The sequence below is a fragment of the Oncorhynchus kisutch genome, linkage group LG15, assembly GCF_002021735.2.
Source record: "Oncorhynchus kisutch isolate 150728-3 linkage group LG15, Okis_V2, whole genome shotgun sequence".
Taxonomy (NCBI): Eukaryota; Metazoa; Chordata; class Actinopteri; order Salmoniformes; family Salmonidae; genus Oncorhynchus; species Oncorhynchus kisutch.
In genome coordinates this window covers 47,398,710-47,416,023 of record NC_034188.2, presented here as the reverse complement: position 1 = coordinate 47,416,023, position 17,314 = coordinate 47,398,710, and the positions used below count along the sequence as shown (strand labels likewise).

The 17,314-nt window shown below is 45.2% G+C and overlaps 1 protein-coding gene across 1 annotated transcript; it reads right to left on the bottom strand.

Moving 5' to 3' along the window:
- Window positions 1-1,261: 1,261 nt before the first annotated feature.
- On the bottom strand, window positions 1,262-11,830 carry rnf168 (ring finger protein 168). Its single transcript, XM_020502658.2, has 7 exons — window positions 11,690-11,830; window positions 10,830-11,273; window positions 10,551-10,621; window positions 10,174-10,344; window positions 3,250-3,341; window positions 2,811-2,886; window positions 1,262-2,408 (listed from the first exon to the last, which is right to left on the bottom strand). Exons 2-7 carry the CDS (start codon window positions 11,170-11,172, stop codon window positions 1,635-1,637), a joined length of 1,527 nt encoding a protein of 508 aa, XP_020358247.1. The 5' UTR covers window positions 11,173-11,273; window positions 11,690-11,830; the 3' UTR covers window positions 1,262-1,634.
- Window positions 11,831-17,314: the final 5,484 nt, after the last annotated feature.

Sequence of the window (17,314 nt, the reverse complement as noted above, 5' to 3'; positions counted from 1 at the left end):
CTCTGGTTTAGAATATTGGTAACTAACTCAAATACCACTTCACTTCCCCAATAACATTGCACATTGAAGAAACCAGCAGTAGCAGTGTGTGAGTGAAATCACTGGGGAGGCTAAGGCAATAAAAAAGCCATTACAACCTGTTGCTCTATAACCCATTTGTTCATATGCCACTGTGACGTACAATAAGGCCGTGACAACAAAAAGACAGTCACAGTGGCAGAATAAATTCAACTACATATACTCTTAAGTTTGTTTCATCACAAAACCAGAGAGCAACATCTGTCCAGTTAAGTCCACAAAGTAAATATTACGCAACAGTTATACGACCTACAGCATGGTCAAGCAAGTTAATGTTTGACAGTTTACTAAACAACTACTAATTTAGAACCAGAGTCACCGCAAATCAGCACAAAGACAACAGGAGGTTGATGGCAGCTTAATTTCAGAGAACATGCTCGTGGCAATGGCTGGAGTAGAATAGGTTGAATGGTATCTGGTTTCCATGTGATTGATGCCATTTGTTCCTGCCCAGCCATTATTATGAGCTATCCTCCCCTCAGCAGCCTCCATTGCAACAGGAGCACTGCCTCCGCTATTCTAGTTTGTAAGTAAAACAAATAAAGTTGAAATAAAGTTCAACACCAATACCATCCTACTCTCATGTTGGCAAAATGGTCTAATGCTGTCATTCGGTACGCTTTCAGTTTTTGGTTTCCTAGGCTACCCAGCTAAAAACTGTTTGCTAGCCTATCTTCCTTGCATGGGCAAAAATTAACCAGATAAGGTAGCTAGCTAGTTAACGCGAGTCTGCTATGTTGAATTTCAATCGTCTCAGGCCAGTGGCACAATATATGAATTTATGGTTAGCTCAGAATCTGTCATAATAATTGCCCTGTACAGAAAATTAAGTCAAAACCACATCTCCCAACAAGCAGACCAGAAACAGACACTTTGTCTCACAATGATTGGCGTGAACAAAAATCAAAACAGGCCTTTTCCCGCACAGCCAGGACAACCCACAGTTGACCTCAGCTCAACGATGATTGGCTGCTTCTTTTATAATTAGTATATCAATTGAAGCCAAATACTTGCTGGCATCAATCAATATATTGCTACAGCAGCAGGTCATACTGTTTAGTTCCAGACAGCATCAGATACACATTGAGACAGAGGGGCGCTATTTTCCTCGCTCGGATGATTTCTCCAGTGAGATTCAGCCACTTGCGAATTGACAGAAAATTATGAAAACACAGACGGAAGAGAAATTTTATATATACACATTTATTTTATTGGTCAAATATTTAGGGAAGCCTGGCTTCCCTTGGTATCGATGAACGCATGCCACAGGATAAGACATACCTTTCAAAAATGTTTTATTTTGTTCCTAAGTAATCACTTATATGAATCTCTAGAGAAAACAATGAGTAAAATGAACCTACTATCAAAACAATGTTGAGTGAAATCCCAGACGGTCAATGTCCAAGCAATATCTACCCTCTTCTCCCCAAGGTATAAGCTCATAAAGGCTCAGACAAAACGTTCTTAAATCCTGACCATCTGAGCCCTCTAGGCGATACAGCGAGACCAGTTAACAAGAGGTGATGGCCAATGCAAATGCTCCAAACACCCAGGATTCAGCTGCCCAGACTGGGGAACATCTCTGTAAGGGTGGCCTGCTTACTACTCCTCTTCAGTGGCTTGGAGGTTGAGGCAGCAGCGCTGGAGATGGTGGAGCTCCTTTCCCCCTTATTGGTGGTAGATGAGGGCCCAGACAGCTGCCTCCTCTCCACTGTGTTCCTGTTCTCAGTGGAGGTGCGTGAGCGCCCCCTGCTGGCCCTGCTTCGACCACTACCCTCGGGCATGGAGCTGGAGTCAGGTTTCTGGCGGAGCTGGTACTGGTCGCTGGAGCCCTTGCTGCGGTCTACTGCATGGACGGCCTCCTCGCGGTCCAGCTGCCTCTGCAGCTGGAAAGCCAGCCGACGGTCCTCCTGCTCCTGTTGCATGCGGCTGAAGAGCACCATTTCTCTCTGGGCCAGCTCCTGGAGCAGCAGGGCCTTCTCCCCTAGGTCGACTAGGGCCACCTCTCCTCTATCTGCAGCATGGCGAGATGACGAGGATGAAGGACAGAGCAGTTTACTGACCACGTCTGCATTCCCTTCGTTTGGCCCCTCAATGTCACAGCTCTTCCTCTTTGCCGAGGTCACGCCTCTCTTCGGGGTGCCGTGGAGGGGTGTGCATGCCAGTGAATTTCCTGAGGGGACGGTCAGATGGTACACCATGCGCTCTGATGACGTTGAGGCCTCACACGGCGTGCGGTAGCTCTCCGGGTAGAATTCTAGCAAGGGCATTGTTTGCTCTGCTGGCTCTTTGGAAGACCAAGGCTTACTCTCTGAGTGCAAGATGTTCTCCTTCAATCGGGCACAAAAGTAAACAGAAGTTAAAGATTAATATTAAAGTGTAGTTGCTAACTGTTTGTTACATTTTGCATCAAGTGTTGGCTGAGATATGGAATTTCCCCCCATCATAAAACCATAAATACCCATAATTTTAGGCAAACAACATTTGCTTTTGTTCTCCTGGGTGTGAGGAGGGGTATGCCCCTCAGTCAAGTTAGGTAATATCTGGGAAACATGTCCATTTATGGGATCCCTTTTGGCTCAAGAGCATGTCCAAAGGCAAAAGCCTGTAGGGTCTTTCGGTACATAATGTTTATCAGTCACATGTTAGGTGTATGTGGATTCAGAGAGAAGAGCATTTTTTTTGTGTAAATTCTGATTGCACGAGCATTTTGGAGAGTGACAGAGACCCACCTTGTTAGCCATAAAGCTGGAGGTGGGACTAGTCTCTGAGTTGCTGTTGTGTCTTTGTGGAATTGGGGACAAGAACCTGGAAAGAAAATAAATTGTCAGAAAACTCCCATGTAATATATTGAATGAAGTCACTTATCCAGAGCAACAAACTGTAAAGGTAGTAGAACCACATATCACAAATAAGTTATTTATCTGCCTATTTGTGCCATCAGCACACCTTCCAAGGTTCCTATTTTTGTTTGCATTGATTCTCTATTCTGCTCTCAGAAGTGTGCACTTGTTCACTCCTACTTATGGATTTACAAGCATGAGATGGGTAGGAGCTCCAACCATTTTCCTTACACCACCAATATTGTTAAACACGAGGGAAAGAGTGCACACTTCTGGGAGAAGAGAGAATTGGACCACAGAGTAAGTCTGATCACGTAAGGGGACTCACTTCTCTATATCTCCAGCGTTGGTGTTCCGCTTCTTCTTTGCTGGGGTGATGTCATTAGTCCACGTGATGTTCTGTGACTCAGGTCTTGGATTCTGAAGAGAACAGAAAAAAAGGGGCTGATAACAGTGATTCATTCCCAATACATAGCGCCTCTAGGGCTGACTCCAATTAGTCAACTAGTCGATTGTTTGGTCAATAGGCTGTTGGTCGACCGAGATGTACAGTGCATTTGGAAAGTATTCAGACCCCTTCCCCTTTTCCACATTTTGTTACGTTACAGCCTTATTAGAAGATGGATTCCATTTTTTTAAATCCCCACCAACCTACACAATAACCCATAATGACAGTGAAAACAGGTTTTGCAAAAACAGAAATACAGTAGTTACATAAGTATTCAGATCCTTTGCTATGAGACTCGAAATTAAGCTCAGGTGCATCCTGTTTCCATTGATCATCCTTGAGATGTTTCTACAACTTGATTGGAGTCCACCTGTGGTAAATTCAATTGATTGGACATGATTTGGAAAGGCACACACCTGTCTATAGAAAGGTTCCACAGTTGACAATTCATGTCAGAGCAAAAACCAAGCCATGAGTTCGAAGGAATTTTCCGTAGAGCTCCGTGACAGGATTGTGTCGAGGCACAGATCTGGCGAAGGGTACCAAAATATTTCTGCAGCATTGAAGTACCACAAGAAAACAGTGGCCTCCATCATTCTTAAAATGGAAAAAGTTTGGAACCACCAAGACTATTCCTACAGCTGGCCGCTCGGCCAAACTGGACAATCGGGGGAGAAGGGTCAGGGTGGTGACCAAGAACCCGATGGTCACTCTGACAGAGCTCCAGAGTTCCTCTGTGGAGATGGGAGAACCTTCCAGAAGGTCAAGATTCACTGGGCTGATGAAACCAAGATTGAACTCTTTGGCCTGAATGCCAAGCATCACTTCTGGAGGAAACCTGGCACCATCCCAGAGGGAAAAAAACTAACTTAATCCATTTTAGAATAAGGCTGTAACATAAAATGTGGAAAAGGTCTAGGGGTCCGAATACTTTCTGAATGCACTATACGTGCCCATCTCAGTGAACTAATCCATTGCGGAGGCCTAGACTAAAAGCCAATTCAACCTTGATGGGCTATTTGACCAAGGAAAGTGATGGAGTACTGCGTCAGATAACCTGGCCTCCACAATCACACGACCTCTACCCAATTTAAGATGGTTTTGGATGAGTTGGACCGCAGAGTGAAGGAAAAGCAGCCAACAAGTGCTCAGCATATGTGGGAACGCCCAACAAGACTTTCCAACATGACGGTTGGAAAAGCATTCCAGTTGAAGCTGGTTGAGAGAATGCCAAGAATGTGTAAAGCTGTCAAGGAAAAGGGGTGCTACTTTGAAGAATCCAAAATATATTTAGATTTGTTTAACACTTTTTTGGTTACTACATGATTCCATATGTGTTATTTCATAGTTGTGATGTCTTCACTATTATTCTACAATGTAGAAAATGGTAAAAATAAAGAAAAAAAAACCTTGAATGAGTAGGTGTGTCCAAACTTTTGACTGGTACTGTACATCACCAGTAGTACATTTACCGTTAATTCCTGTAATTTCTAATCTAATCTGTTTGGTTATGGTCATTTCTGTTAATGCATTCCATTTATTATTATCTTTATTCCAGTCTTACCGTTGACATTGTCGGAGTGGACACTGTTTGCAGAGCAGACTTCATCCACCCCACATATGCTCTCTCTAATTCTCTCTTTCTTTCTCTCCCTCTCTCGGAGGACCTGAGCCCTAGGACCATGCCCCAGGACTACCTGACATGATGACTCCTTGCTGTCCCTAGTCCACCTGACCGTGCTGCTGCTCCCGTTTCAACTGTTCTGCCTTATTATTATTCGACCATGCTGGTCATTTATGAACATTTGAACATCTTGGCCATGTTCTGTTATAATCTCCACCCGGCACAGCCAGAAGAGGACTGGCCACCCCACATAGCCTGGTTCCTCTCTAGGTTTCTTCCTAGGTTTTGGCCTTTCTAGGGAGTTTTTCCTAGCCACCGTGCTTCTACACCTGCATTGCTTGCTGTTTGGGGTTTTAGGCTGGGTTTCTGTACAGCACTTTGATATATCAGCTGATGTAAGAAGGGCTATATAAATACATTTGATTTTGATTTGACATCTGAGAAATAAGTTTAACTTTATTTCATTCCATTTACGTGTTTTGTCAAATCAATTTAGTTGTCGTGTTTAGGTTGGATCACTGCCGTCAATGTTGAGTTAGGACGCGTACCTGATTACGCATAGGAGTATATAGGCCTATAGGGTACCTGACCTGCCCGCTTTGAGGACAATACAGTGCCACTGACACGGCCTGCAACGAAAACATGCGGACTCTCCTTCACTGCAGCCGAGGTGAGTAAAACATTTAAACGTGTTAACCCTCGCAAGGCTGCAGGCCCAGACGGCATCCCCAGCCGCGCCCTCAGAGCATGCGCAGACCAGCTGGCCGGTGTGTTCACGGACATATTCAATCAATCCCTATACCAGTCTGCTGTTCCCACATGCTTCAAGAGGGCCACCATTGTTCCTGTTCCCTAGAAAGCTAAGGTAACTGAGCTAAACGACTACCGCCCCGTAGCACTCACTTCCGTCATTATGAAGTGCTTTGAGAGACTAGTCAAGGACCATATCACCTCCACCCTACCTGACACCCTAGACCCACTCCAATTTGCTTACCGCCCAAATAGGACCACAGACGATGCAATCTCAACCACACTGCACACTGCCCTAACCCATCTGGACAAGAGGAATACCCATGTGAGAATGCTGTTCATCGACTACAGCTCAGCATTCAACACCATAGTACCCTCCAAGCTCGTCATCAAGCTCGAGACCCTGGGTCTCGACCCCGCCCTGTGCAACTGGGTACAGGACTTCCTGACGGGCCGCCCCCCAGGTGAGGGTAGGCAACAACATCTCCACCCCGCTGATCCTCAACACTGGGGCCCCACAAGGGTGCGTTCTGAGCCCTCTCCTGTACTCCCTGTTCACCCACGACTGCGTGGCCACGCACGCCTCCAACTCAATCATCAAGTTTGCGGACGACACAACAGTGATAGGCTTGATTACCAACAACAACGAGACGGCCTACAGGGAGGAGGTAAGGGCCCTCGGAGTGTGGTGTCAGGAAAATAACCTCACACTCAACGTCAGGAAACAGCAGAGGGAACACCCCCCTATCCACATCGATGGAACAGTAGTGGAGAGGGTAGAAAGTTTTAAGTTCCTCGGCATACACATCACAGACAAACTGAATTGGTCCACTCACACAGACAGCATCGTGAAGAAGGCGCAGCAGCGCCTCTTCAACCTCAGGAGGCTGAAGAAATTCGGCTTGTCACCAAAAGCACTCACAAACTTCTACAGATGCACAATCGAGAGCATCCTGGCGGGCCGTATCACCGCCTGGTACGGCAACTGCTCCGCCCACAACCGTAAGTCACTCCAGAGGGTAGTGAGGTCTGCACAACGCATCACCGGGGGCAAACTACCTGCCCTCCAGGACACCTACACCACCCGATGTTACAGGAAGGCCATAAAGATCATCAAGGACAACAACCACCCGAGCCACTGCCTGTTCACCCCGCTATCATCCAGAAGGCGAGGTCAGTACAGGTGCATCAAAGCTGGGACCGAGAGACTGAAAACAGCTTCTATCTCAAGGCCATCAGACTGTTAAACAGCCACCACTAACATTGAGTGGCTGCTGCCAACACACTGACTCAACTCCAGCCACTTTAATAATGGGAATTGATGGGAAATGTAAAATATATCACTAGCCACTTTAAACAATGCTACTTAATATAATGTTTACATACCCTACATTATTTCTCTCATATGTATACGTATATACTGTACTCTATATCATCTACTGCATCCTTATGTAATACATGTATCACTAGCCACTTTAACTATGCCACTTTGTTTACATACTCATCTCATATGTATATACTGTACTCGATACCATCTACTGTATCTTGCCTATGCTGCTCTGTACCATCACTCATTCATATATCTTTATGTACATATTCTTTATCCCCTTACACTGTGTATAAGACAGTCGTTTTTAAAAACAATTGTTAGTTAGATTACTTGTTGGTTATTACTGCATTGTCGGAACTAGAAGCACAAGCATTTCGCTACACTCGCATTAACATCTGCTAACCATGTGTATGTGACAAATAAAATTTGATTTGATTTAATGTAGGCATACACATCTGATAATATTTCTGATTGGTTTAAAGCACCACCACTAATGAGCTGTGGAGCTTCTCATAGTAAATATTTTCTTCACCTCAAAACAGCAAGCAAAAATTATATTTTTACTTTGTTGAGAATGGCAATAGTTCCTTAATGCATTAGAAAAACATTTCCAGCTCTCCCTTTCGATAACCACTCAGCTTGAAAGGAACAAATGTCATACTCTGATCTAGTGGAAAGGTTAAAAAAAAGGCCTACCCGATTACTTCTTATCAGTGCTCGACTTGAAATACGTTCCGGTTCTCATTTTTGGTGCTGTTACTATTTATACTTAGGTGCAGGAGCTCCACATTACTTTTCAGGTAATATTCTACTAGAGGAACAGAAGCTCAAGCTGTAGAGAATTTGAGGTGCCGGTACTCGTCTCTGGTGAGCTCCTGCCTAAGTCAAGCACTGTTTCTTATCCCTTGTGCAAACCGGCTACAGCGGTCTGTCCCAGGAAACTCTGATGGCCAGAATATTTCATACAATGTTGCAAGTTCGCTAGCACAAACCTGGGGCCCTGGATCCAAGTTGATACAATGTTTCAAGTTCGTTGCAGACCAGCCAATGTGATTTATAGGCATAAACATTATCAGGATATTTTCTACCTGCAGGCCACAATCTTTTTATTTGTTGGCTTATAGTCTATTTTTACATAGTTGGCAATAGAAGTTAATTTTTAAGTTCGTATCATTAGTATAAATAGAACTTTGAATAACCACATGACAATGATTGACATATGAAAACATTATGAAACTGAAAATATGCATATGAAAACCATTACTGCCATTACCGGCACGCAGATTGGTAGAAATTGGCATTCCACATGAGAAAGGTTGTCAACTTCTCATGTAGCCTATTACAGGCAACTTCAGGAGAGTAATGGCAGAAACTGCAAAAGCCAGCAGAAGCAGGAGAATGGTTAGGTCAGGTTAAGGTTTTTTCTTCTGGTTATCTGAATCTCTGGCTCCCTCGAGTTACGTGTCTTATTTCATCAAAGAGTAAGTTTAACGCTCTGTCACATCCGGCCGCGACCGGGAGCCCAATGGGGCAGCCCACAATTGGCCCAGCATCGTCCAGGTTAGGGGAGGGTTTGGCCTGCAGGGATGTCCTTGTCCCATCAAGCACTAGCGACTCCTGTGGTGGGTCGGGTGCAGTGCACACTGACACAGTAGCCAGGTGCACTATGTTTCCTACGACACATTAAGGCTCTCGACCTTCGCCTCTCCTGAGTCCGTACGAGAGTTGCAGCGATGAGAAAACTGTAAATACCAATTGGATACCACGAAATTGGGAAGAAACTGGGGTAAAAAAAAAAAAGACAATTAAAGTTTAAAGAATCAGACAAGCTCACTGCATATAGTTTATTTTATTAAAACACATAGGGTGTGTCTATACGGAAAAATATTATAAATTACAACCAATTGATCGGTAGAAAGAACAGACGACTTTTGGTCGACCAAGATTTTCTTTAGTCGGGGACAGCCTTATGTATGAAGGTATTTTCTTATTTTAAAAGAGCAAATCAACTACCTTAACAGGATATATTTAAGACAAGAGGACATTGGGGGACATTTTACAGGTTTGCAAATACATTTTTTAGCAAGTTGTACAGTACACGCAAGTTGATAATTTTCCTCTCGGATTGATTGTCTTACATTACCTCACAATATCATAGACTCCATAAAGTGTGAGCTCATTTGTTGATAAAATAAAAAGGAAATTGCAGAAAGAAACAGTCATTGATGGTCTAATGGTGAACGTTGATTAAGGTAGCGCCCCGCACCTCTCTGATTTAGGGGGAATGGGCTAAATGCGTAAGACACATTTCAGTTGAATGCATTCAGATTGAGTTTATTGCCCACATTAGAGCGGCAATATCGATCCACCAATAAAGGACTAGTTAAAGGCCCATTGCAATACTTAAGGGATTTTTAAAATTATTTATTTAACAAAACATATTTTATTATTCCATTTTTTCAGGGGGTGCTGCAGCACTCTCAGCACCCCTACTTCATGTGTATTTTAAATTTTTGCGCAGACAGGGGGAATACTAATCACCACAAATATTTATTTGGATAAATAACTAATAGGAAGGGAATTATAACAAAAGTAACAACCTATTTTTGATCAGTAAATGTCATATTATTACTCAAATTGGAACAGTACTGTTATATTACTCATTACCACAAAAAATATTACTGTACTTCGTTGCCCCCAATACGGTTTGTAACCAAAGACATTTCAAAAGTTTGAACTATGCTGTTTTTCGGACATTTTGTTCCGTTTTTGGTTTCAGATTTCGCCCATGTCACCGACCTGAAAAGCTAATGCAAGCTTCTAAGATTAGAACACTCATTGCACTTTCACAACCTAATTTTTAAGTTTGTATCATTAGTATAAATAGAACTTTGAATAACCACATGACAATGATTGACATAATCACCAGGTTTACACCTGATCTGCTACTATACAGACCCAATCAATTGAATTGATACAGTAATGCTATTTGCTGTGTCAGCAATAAACTAAATGTTCTTATGAAAAAGTGGTCTGTGTGGCTCTACAAATGAGGGAGAACCTGAGTATGTAATCTGATATTACAGACTATTAAACCCACCAGCTCCTGGCTGAGCAGTCTGGCCAGCTTGTTGTCATTCTCCAGCTGCGTCTCCTCGTGCCGCCTCCTCTCCTCCTCCAGGCGCTCCTCCTCGTCTGCGAGGAGGCACTGGATGTACTCCTCACTTGCTTTCCTCTCTGCCTCCTCCAGGGCACGCTTCTCCTCTAATATCTGGAAAAGGGTCAAAGGTCATGTCAAGTGTATTCTATGTGACTGAAGAGTATACTAAAATGTAAATTTGCATTATAACTTGGGGCCAGAGTTTTCCCATGAGGCCATGATCAGGTCCATACCTATGGTCCAGAATTTTTCCTGGTCACGTTACATGGTCAGGAAAAAAACTCAGGACCGAGGTATAATGTACCCTGAGAATTCACCTTGCTGATTTGATCCTCATACTCTCTCCGTACCTCTCCAGGCAGACTGACTTTGGGTCCGGGGACCAATACTGGAGGCAGAGGGAAACGGCAGGTAAACAAACAGAGAAACGGGCAGGTCAACCCACCCAACAGTGAGAAGAAATGGGTTTGTCTGATTACAAGGTGCTCTGTGAACCCATAATTACCTCAAAGCATACCCAACCCAGCTGTACTAAAAGACACAAGCCATTTGGAAGTCACTCATTGTTAAATGAAAAACACTGTCAGTCACTTAACTGTTTCCATCCTCCTCCTCCTCCTCCTGTCCACTGAGCCTGCGTTGGCACTGCATGGGAAACTCAGCCTGCACCCGCTGCCACAGCTCATCATTGACCAGCGTCTTGTTCCTGCCATTGATTCGTGCCCATGTGGACACCCGCTTGCGACACAGCGGGCAGCATAGATTGGCCTTGTCCACCGTCTCCAAGAAGCAAGGCTTGCAGAAGGTATGGCTGCACGGCAACGTTACCGGCTCCAGGAAGATCTCCAGGCACACAGGGCAGAGGCAGTCCGCTCGGGTCAACCCCCCCGTGCTTCCCCCCTCTGGCGCGGCCATCTCCATTTCAGACACTGGCGGCATCCCTCCGCATATATTTCTGTGGATGCCTCCTTCTGTAGTTGTACCAAGTCCAAATGCACACCAGTGCTAATGTGGTGCCTGTGTTGTTTCAGTGGCTAATTCTTTGTGGGGGGGAACAGTAAAAGTAAACAAGTAGTAGCCACATTAGCTTGCTAAAATCATTTACTGACATGTAGCTAGGTATCTAGCTAGCAAAATAGAGTTACTCGAAGAGTATGCCCAGACAAGCCACAACTAAAGCATTTAACTGGTTAGGTAAGCTTAGCTATATAAATGAATACCTCATGCAATTGAGAGATCTAACTAGCTAGCTAGCCAACTAACTAACGTTAACGTAATAAAGTTCGGAACTGAAGCCAGGGTAGCCAGTTTTGTATCAGTGCAAACGTTAAACCTCAAGCACGAACAACGGAGTTGAGGATTATTGGCTATCGAAAAACAAGTTATATTACAAACTCTGATAGAATTTACGAATGAATAGCTTTTTAATGTCCGTACATTGACAACATCTACTTACAAGAGTCGTGTTTGCTGCTCCAGAAAATCATACGTGTAGCGCTTGAAATACCGGGAAAATCATCCGCATGTCGTCAGCAACACTAAAAAAGTGCTTCCGTGTCTCGGATTTTCCAAAAAATAAATAAAATAAAAGTCCCCCACGTAATAGTAGAAAAGTGTTAATAACCTGTATCTATTCATGAGACATGAAACATAATTGTCTAACGATGATTCATATTTGTTCATATTTAAGTGACATTTGTATTAAATGTGGGTTTTAAAACTTGTTCCGGTAAAAGTCTTGTCGGGAATTCTCCGTGAGGTCTGTAGAACGTAAACGCAGCAAAAAAATAAACGTCCCTTTTTCAGGACCCTGTCTTTCAAAGATAATTCGTAAAAATCCAAATAACTAACTTCACAGATCTTCATTGTAAAGGATTTAAACACTGTTTCCTATGCATAAATAATTAATGAACATGCACCTGTGGAATGGTCCTCAAGACACTAACAGCTTACAGATGGCAGGCAATTAAGGTCACATTTACGAAAACTTAGGGCACTAAAGAGGCCTTTCTACTGACTCTGAAAAACACCAAAATAAAGATGCCCAGGGTCCCTGCTCATCTGCGTGAATGTGCCTTAGGCATGCTGCAAGGAGGCATGAGGAATGCAGATGTGGCCAGGGCAATACATTGCAATGTCCGTACTGTGAGACGCCTAAGACAGCGCTACAGTGAGACAGGACTGACAGCTGGTCGTCCTCGCAGTGGCAGACCACATGTAACAACACCTGCACAGGATCGGTACATCCGAACATCACACCTGAGGGACAGGTACAGGATGACAACAACAACTGCCCGAGTTACACCAGGAACACACAATCCCTCCATCAGTGCTCAGACTGTCCGCAATAGGCTGAGAGAGGCTGGACTGAGGGCTTGTAGGCCAGTTGTAAGGCAGATCCTCACCAGACATCACCGGCAACAATGTCGACTATGGGCACAAAACCCACCGTCGCTGGACCAGACAGGACTAGCAAAAGTGCTCTTCACTGACGAGTCGTGGTTTGGTCTCACCAGGGGTGATGGTCGGATTTGCGTTTATCGTCAAAGGAATGAGCATTACACCAAAGCCTGTACTCTGGAGCAGGATTGATTTGGAGGTGGAGGGTCCGTCATGGTCTGGGGCGGTGATATAGAGTACAGTATATACGTATGCATATGAGATGAATAATGTAGGGTAAGTAACATTATATAAGGTAGCATTGTTTAAAGTGGCTAGTGATATATTTACATCATTTCCCATCAATTCCCATTATTAAAGTGGCTGGAGTTGAGTCAGTGTCAGTGTCAGTGTGTTGGCAGCAGCCACTCAATGTTAGTGGTGGCTGTTTAACAGTCTGATGGCCTTGAGATAGAAGCTGTTTTTCAGTCTCTCGGTCCCAGCTTTGATGCACCTGTACTGACCTCGCCTTCTGGATGATAGCGGGGTGAACAGGCAGTGGCTCGGGTGGTTGATGTCCTTGATGATCTTTATGGCCTTCCTGTAACATCGGGTGGTGTAGGTGTCCTGGAGGGCAGGTAGTTTGCCCCCGGTGATGCGTTGTGCAGACCTCACTACCCTCTGGAGAGCCTTACGGTTGTGGGTGGAGCAGTTGCCGTACCAGGCGGTGAAACAGCCCGCCAGGATGCTCTCGATTGTGCATCTGTAGAAGTTTGTGAGTGCTTTTGGTGACAAGCCAAATTTCTTCAGCCTCCTGAGGTTGAAGAGGCGCTGCTGCGCCTTCTTCACGATGCTGTCTGTGTGAGTGGACCAATTCAGTTTGTCTGTGATGTGTATGCCGAGGAACTTAAAACTTTCTACCCTCTCCACTACTGTTCCATCAATGTGGATAGGGGGGTGTTCCCTCTGCTGTTTCCTGAAGTCCACAATCATCTCCTTAGTTTTGTTGACGTTGAGTGTGAGGTTATTTTCCTGACACCACACTCCGAGGGCCCTCACCTCCTCCCTGTAGGCCGTCTCGTCGTTGTTGGTAATCAAGCCTACCACTGTTGTGTCGTCCGCAAACTTGATGATTGAGTTGGAGGCGTGCGTGGCCACGCAGTCGTGGGTGAACAGGGAGTACAGGAGAGGGCTCAGAACGCACCCTTGTGGGGCCCCAGTATTGAGGATCAGCGGGGTGGAGATGTTGTTGCCTACCCTCACCACCTGGGGGCGGCCCGTCAGGAAGTCCAGTACCCAGTTGCACAGGGCGGGGTCGAGACCCAGGGTCTCGAGCTTGATGACGAGCTTGGAGGGTACTATGGTGTTGAATGCCGAGCTGTAGTCGATGAACAGCATTCTCACATAGGTATTCCTCTTGTCCAGATGGGTTAGGGCAGTGTGCAGTGTGGTTGAGATTGCATCGTCTGTGGACCTATTTGGGCGGTAAGCAAATTGGAGTGGGTCTAGGGTGTCAGGTAGGGTGGAGGTGATATGGTCCTTGACTAGTCAATCAAAGCACTTCATGATGACGGAAGTGAGTGCTAGTCGTTTAGCTCAGTTACCTTAGCTTTCTTGGGAACAGGAACAATGGTGGCCCTCTTGAAGCATGTGGGAACAGCAGACTGGTATAGGGATTGATTGAATATGTCAGTGAACACACCGGCCAGCTGGTCTGCGCATGCTCTGAAGGCGCGGCTGGGGATGCCGTCTGGGCCTGCAGCCCTGCGAGGGTTAACACGTTTAAATGTCTTACTCACCTCGGCTGCAGTGAAGGAGAGTCCGCATGTTTTCGTTGCAGGCCGTGTCAGTGGCACTGTATTGTCCTCAAAGCGGGCAAAAAAGTTATTTAGTCTGCCTGGGAGCAAGACATCCTGGTCCGTGACTGGGCTGGATTTCTTCTTGTAGTCCGTGATTGACTGTAGACCCTGCCACATGCCTCTTGTGTCTGAGCCGTTGAATTGAGATTCTACTTTGTCTCTGTACTGACGCTTAGCTTGTTTGATAGCCTTGCGGAGGGAATATCTGTTTGTATTCGGTCATGTTACCAGTCACCTTGCCCTGATTAAAAGCAGTAGTTCGCGCTTTCAGTTTCACGCGAATGCTGCCATCAATCCACGGTTTCTGGTTAGGGAATGTTTTAATCGTTGCTATGGGAACGACATCTTCAATGCACGTTCTAATGAACTCGCACACCGAATCAGCGTATTCGTCAATATTGTTATCTGACGCAATACGAAACATATCCCAGTCCACGTGATGGAAGCAGTCTTGGAGTGTGGAGTCAGCTTGGTCGGACCAGCGTTGGACAGACCTCAGCGTGGGAGCCTCTTGTTTTAGTTTCTGTCTGTAGGCAGGGATCAACAAAATGGAGTCGTGGTCAGCTTTTCCGAAAGGAGGGCAGGGCAGGGCCTTATATGCGTCGCGGAAGTTAGAGTAACAATGATCCAAGGTTTTTCCACCCCTGGTTGCGCAATCGATATGCTGATAAAATTTAGGGAGTCTTGTTTTCAGATTAGCCTTGTTAAAATCCCCAGCTACAATGAATGCAGCCTCCGGATAAATGGATTCCAGTTTGCAAAGAGTCAAATAAAGTTCGTTCAGAGCCAACGATGTGTCTGCTTGGGGGGGAATATATATGGCTGTGATTATAATCGAAGAGAATTCTCTTGGTAGATAATGCGGTCTACATTTGATTGTGAGGAATTCTAAATCAGGTGAACAGAAGGATTTGAGTTCCTGTATGTTTCTTTCATCACACCATGTCTCGTTAGCCATAAGGCATACACCCCCGCCCCTCTTCTTACCAGAAAGATGTTTGTTTCTGTCGGCGCGATGCGTGGAGAAACCCGCTGGCTGCACCGCCTCCGATAGCGTCTCTCCAGTGAGCCATGTTTCCGTGAAGCAAAGAACGTTACAGTCTCTGATGTCCCTCTGGAATGCTACCCTTGCTCGGATTTCATCAACCTTGTTGTCAAGAGACTGGACATTGGCGAGAAGAATGCTAGGGAGTGGTGCACGATGTGCACGTCTCCGGAGTCTGACCAGAAGACCGCCTCGTTTCCCTCTTTTTCGGAGTCGTTTTTTTGGGTCGCTGCATGGGATCCATTCCGTTGTTCTGTTTGAGAGGCAGAACACAGGATCCGCGTCGCGAAAAACATATTCTTGGTCGTACTGATGGTGAGTTGACGCTGATCTTATATTCAGTAGTTCTTCTCGACTGTATGTAATGAAACCTAGGATGACCCGGGGTACTAATGTAAGAAATAACACGTAAAAAAACAAAAAACTGCATAGTTTCCTAGGAACGCGAAGCGAGGCGGCCATCTCTGTCGGCGCCAGAGTGTTCCCATCATCCTCCTCCCTCATGTGGTACCCTTCCTGCAGGCTCATCCTGACATGACCCTCCTGCATGACAATGCCACCAGCCATACTGCTCGTTCTATGCGTGATTTCCTGCAAGACAGGAATGTCAGTGTTCTGCCATGGCCAGTGAAGAGCCCGGATCTCAATCCCATTGAGCACACCTGGGACCTTTTGAATCGGTGGGTGAGGGCTGTGCCATTCCCTCCAGAAATGTCAGGGAACTTGGTGGAAGAGAGGGGTAACATCTCACAGCAAGAACTGGCAAATCTGGTGCAGTCTATGAGGAGGAGATGCACTGCAGTACTTAATGCAGCTGGTGGCCACACCAGATACTGACTGTTACTTTTGATTTTGACCCCCCCCCCCTTTGTTCAGGGACACATTATTCCTTTTCTGTTAGTCACATCTGTGGAACTTGTTCAGTTTATGTTCTTAGTTGTTGAATCTTGTTATGCACATACAAATATTTACACATGTTAATTAAGTTTGCTGAAAATAAATGCAGTTGAGAGTGAGAGGACATTTCTTTTTTTGTTTACATATACATACAGTTTACATATATGAGATGAGTAATGCCTGATACATAAACATTATTAAAGTGATTTGTGTTCCATTTATTAAAGTTGCCAGTGATTTCTTGTTTATGCCTATACGCAGCAGCCTCTAATGTGCTAGTGATGGCTGTTTAACAGTCTGAAGGCCTTGAGATGGCAGGGAGTCTGTAGGCAGGGATCAACAAAATGGAGTCGTGGTCAGCTTTTCCGAAAGGAGGGCGGGGCAGGGCCTTATATGCGTCGCGGAAGTTAGAGTAACAATGATCCAAGGTTTTTCCACCCCTGGTTGCGCAATCGATATGCTGATAAAATTTAGGGAGTCTTGTTTTCAGATTAGCCTTGTTAAAATCCCCAGCTACAATGAATGCAGCCTCCGGATAAATGGATTCCAGTTTGCAAAGAGTCAAATAAAGTTCGTTCAGAGCCAACGATGTGTCTGCTTGGGGGGGCATATATACGGCTGTGATTATAATCGAAGAGAATTCTCTTGGTAGATAATGCGGTCTACATTTGATTGTGAGGAATTCTAAATCAGGTGAACAGAAGGATTTGAGTTCCTGTATGTTTCTTTCATCACACCATGTCTCGTTAGCCATAAGGCATACACCCCCGCCCCTCTTCTTACCAGAAAGATGTTTGTTTCTGTCGGCGCGATGCGTGGAGAAACCCGCTGGCTGCACCGCCTCCGATAGCGTCTCTCCAGTGAGCCATGTTTCCGTGAAGCAAAGAACGTTACAGTCTCT

Coding starts and splice junctions, on each gene's coding strand:
- rnf168 (XM_020502658.2), bottom strand. CDS start 11,172: ATGCCGCCAGTGTCTGAAATGGAGATGGCCGCGCCAGAGGGGGGAAGC. Junction 3,342..10,173: donor GACTGCTCAGCCAGGAGCTG/GTGGGTTTAATA, acceptor TGTTCTCTTCAG/AATCCAAGACCTGAGTCACA. Junction 2,887..3,249: donor AACGCTGGAGATATAGAGAA/GTGAGTCCCCTT, acceptor TTTTCTTTCCAG/GTTCTTGTCCCCAATTCCAC.